Source organism: Cicer arietinum, chromosome 7 (assembly GCF_000331145.2).
Source record: "Cicer arietinum cultivar CDC Frontier isolate Library 1 chromosome 7, Cicar.CDCFrontier_v2.0, whole genome shotgun sequence".
In the NCBI taxonomy this organism is placed as follows: domain Eukaryota; kingdom Viridiplantae; phylum Streptophyta; class Magnoliopsida; order Fabales; family Fabaceae; genus Cicer; species Cicer arietinum.
The window spans coordinates 48,319,471-48,321,723 of NC_021166.2; the positions used below are offsets into that span (position 1 = coordinate 48,319,471).

At 35.8% G+C, this 2,253-nt stretch overlaps 1 protein-coding gene across 1 annotated transcript in view; it reads right to left on the bottom strand.

Annotated features, from left to right (window-relative positions):
- LOC101514205 (flowering time control protein FY) overlaps positions 1 to 1,903 on the bottom strand; it is a 13,312-nt gene extending 11,409 nt beyond the window's left edge. The window contains exon 1 of the mRNA XM_004510969.4: positions 1,438 to 1,903. Coding sequence (XP_004511026.1) covers positions 1,438 to 1,690 — 253 coding nt within the window. The 5' untranslated portion in view covers positions 1,691 to 1,903. The remainder of the gene's footprint in view (positions 1 to 1,437) is intronic.
- Positions 1,904 to 2,253: the final 350 nt, after the last annotated feature.

Genomic DNA, 2,253 nt, shown 5'->3' on the forward strand with positions numbered 1-2,253 from the left:
AAAATCAAACTATGGCCTATCCTCCCAAAGAGAGGAAACAAAATATGTATTCAAAAGCAAGAATTCATCAAATGAGCCTGTCATGTCCATTGCACTCAATGCCTAATGAAAATATCCTCATAACCATATATGCAGAGCATGACTCTTGCTAACCACGCATATTAAATTATGGCAACCATTCGACACACTGCATGTTCAACAGGTTCAAATGAGATATAAAAGTTGAAACCTCTCACTCTTAGCAGTCATCTTCTCTGACAAAAACCAGATAAGGGGTTGTTTCAGCAACGTGAAAACGAAACTGTTTTCGTTCTTGCTCTGTTGTTTTTGTTATGATATTGTTCCATTATTGCATCGTTTTATTTTTGCTCTGTTGTTTTCGTTCTTTCTGTAACTTTGTTTTGTCGGCTTTGTGTCGCTTACTATGGTAAAAATTGATTTTGATTACTATTAGAACTTGATTTTGATGTTGGATTTTGGTTATTAAGTATGATTACCCCATTAATTGTGTATTTTTCTATTTTTTAGTATTTTTGTATACTGTTTGTAATTTATGTTTAGTTTATATACTATTTTTTGGCCTTCGCAATTGCGGTCATCCCCCAATCTGCAATCCCACTATCCCATTTTTAGGCATTGGCGCTCTGCGTGCTATTTGAGACTGACAACATAGGCATGTATTACTCTTATTTTCTCCCAAACACTTGACTGTTCCTTATCTTCTCTTTCCCAACAAGCATACACCTCAGCATTCCCATCACTGCCATACTTAACGTTTGCTCTTGCAATATTCTGTCCCAGTATAATCAATTGCCCTTTGTTCAGCTAAGCAACTTGTTACCACAAATTGCACAAAGCATTTCTCTAGTTCATTCACCCAAATTGTATCATAAGCATAAATAACAGCCCTTTAATTGCCCCCATCATTTTGTTAGTTAAATCCATCATACCCTACACCTCCAACTTGTGGGATAGTGTGATTGTGATACCATTATCCAAAGCAAATCTCGTCTCTAAAATATTGCTGACCCAAATCTATCTATACTCGCATCTCATATCCATCTTACTAACCAAATTAACAGGAAACTGTTTAACCGCAAACTTTCTATCCACAAATCAAATCCTTATTAAATTCACTACTTCACCCCACTCATCAACAAGGACAATGTCATCCAAAAAATTACAAAAAAATAGAGACACTGCTTGTGGAGTATCAAGTATGTTCATTAAACCAATCAAACATTTATTTTAAAATAAATAATAATAAAAATAGTAAACCACAGACACGTATACACAAGAGAGCACCGTATAAGCAATCACAATAACCTAACGTACCAACTAAAAATCAATAGGAAACAAATGTATGTGCTCCCAATCAATTCAATTTCATTGGTTTGTTAATAATAAAAAATAATAAGAAGAAGAAGAAAATCGAACCGTCGTAATGAGGAGGGGGGCCACCAGGTCCGGGATGGTGAAACTCGGGGGCGAGGTTCGTGGACGAAGCGGAAGGCTGCCGCATCATAGGAGGAGGCGGCTGAGGCAACGGCGGCGGAGGTCCACGGTGGAATTCTGGACCTGGTTGCGGATGGTGAAAATGCTGCTGTTGTTGTTGCTGTTGCTGTTGCTGTTGCTGCTGATACTGGTGCTGGTGTTGATGCTGAGGGTTATGAGGGTCATTGTACATCATTGCGAGTAGGGTGTGGAGATAGAATGAGAAGTGTGGGAGTGAGGGAAGAATGAAGATTTGTAATTGCAGAGAGGAGGGAGAAAAACCCTAAACCCCAAATTTTGGTTGGGACTGAGTCAGAACGAAGAATGCGATTGCGGAGCGGGAAGGAGAGAGAGAAACTGAAGCAGCAAACGACAACGTTTTAACCTGAAATGAAATGAAAAAAAATAGTTGATTTTAAAAAAATGAATATGATAAATTTACCCAATAGTGTTCTCGGTTGAGAATTGAGATACATGAGTTCATTTCAATTTACCCAGATTTGGGACTGAACTTCCATTTTAAAAAGTCACTAGCGTTAATTGCAGTCCTATTCGATTTGAATTATTAATTTCTACAGTTACGTGTGAAAAAAATTACAATTTACAACAAACAAAATATCATAATTAATTTATTAAATAATTTGTTTTAATAAAAAATAATGAACTAATTTTACATTATTTATAAAATTAAGTTTCTATATTTTTATTAGTGATTTTTTAATGAATCTAAATATAAAATTAATATGCACTAACAAAGAT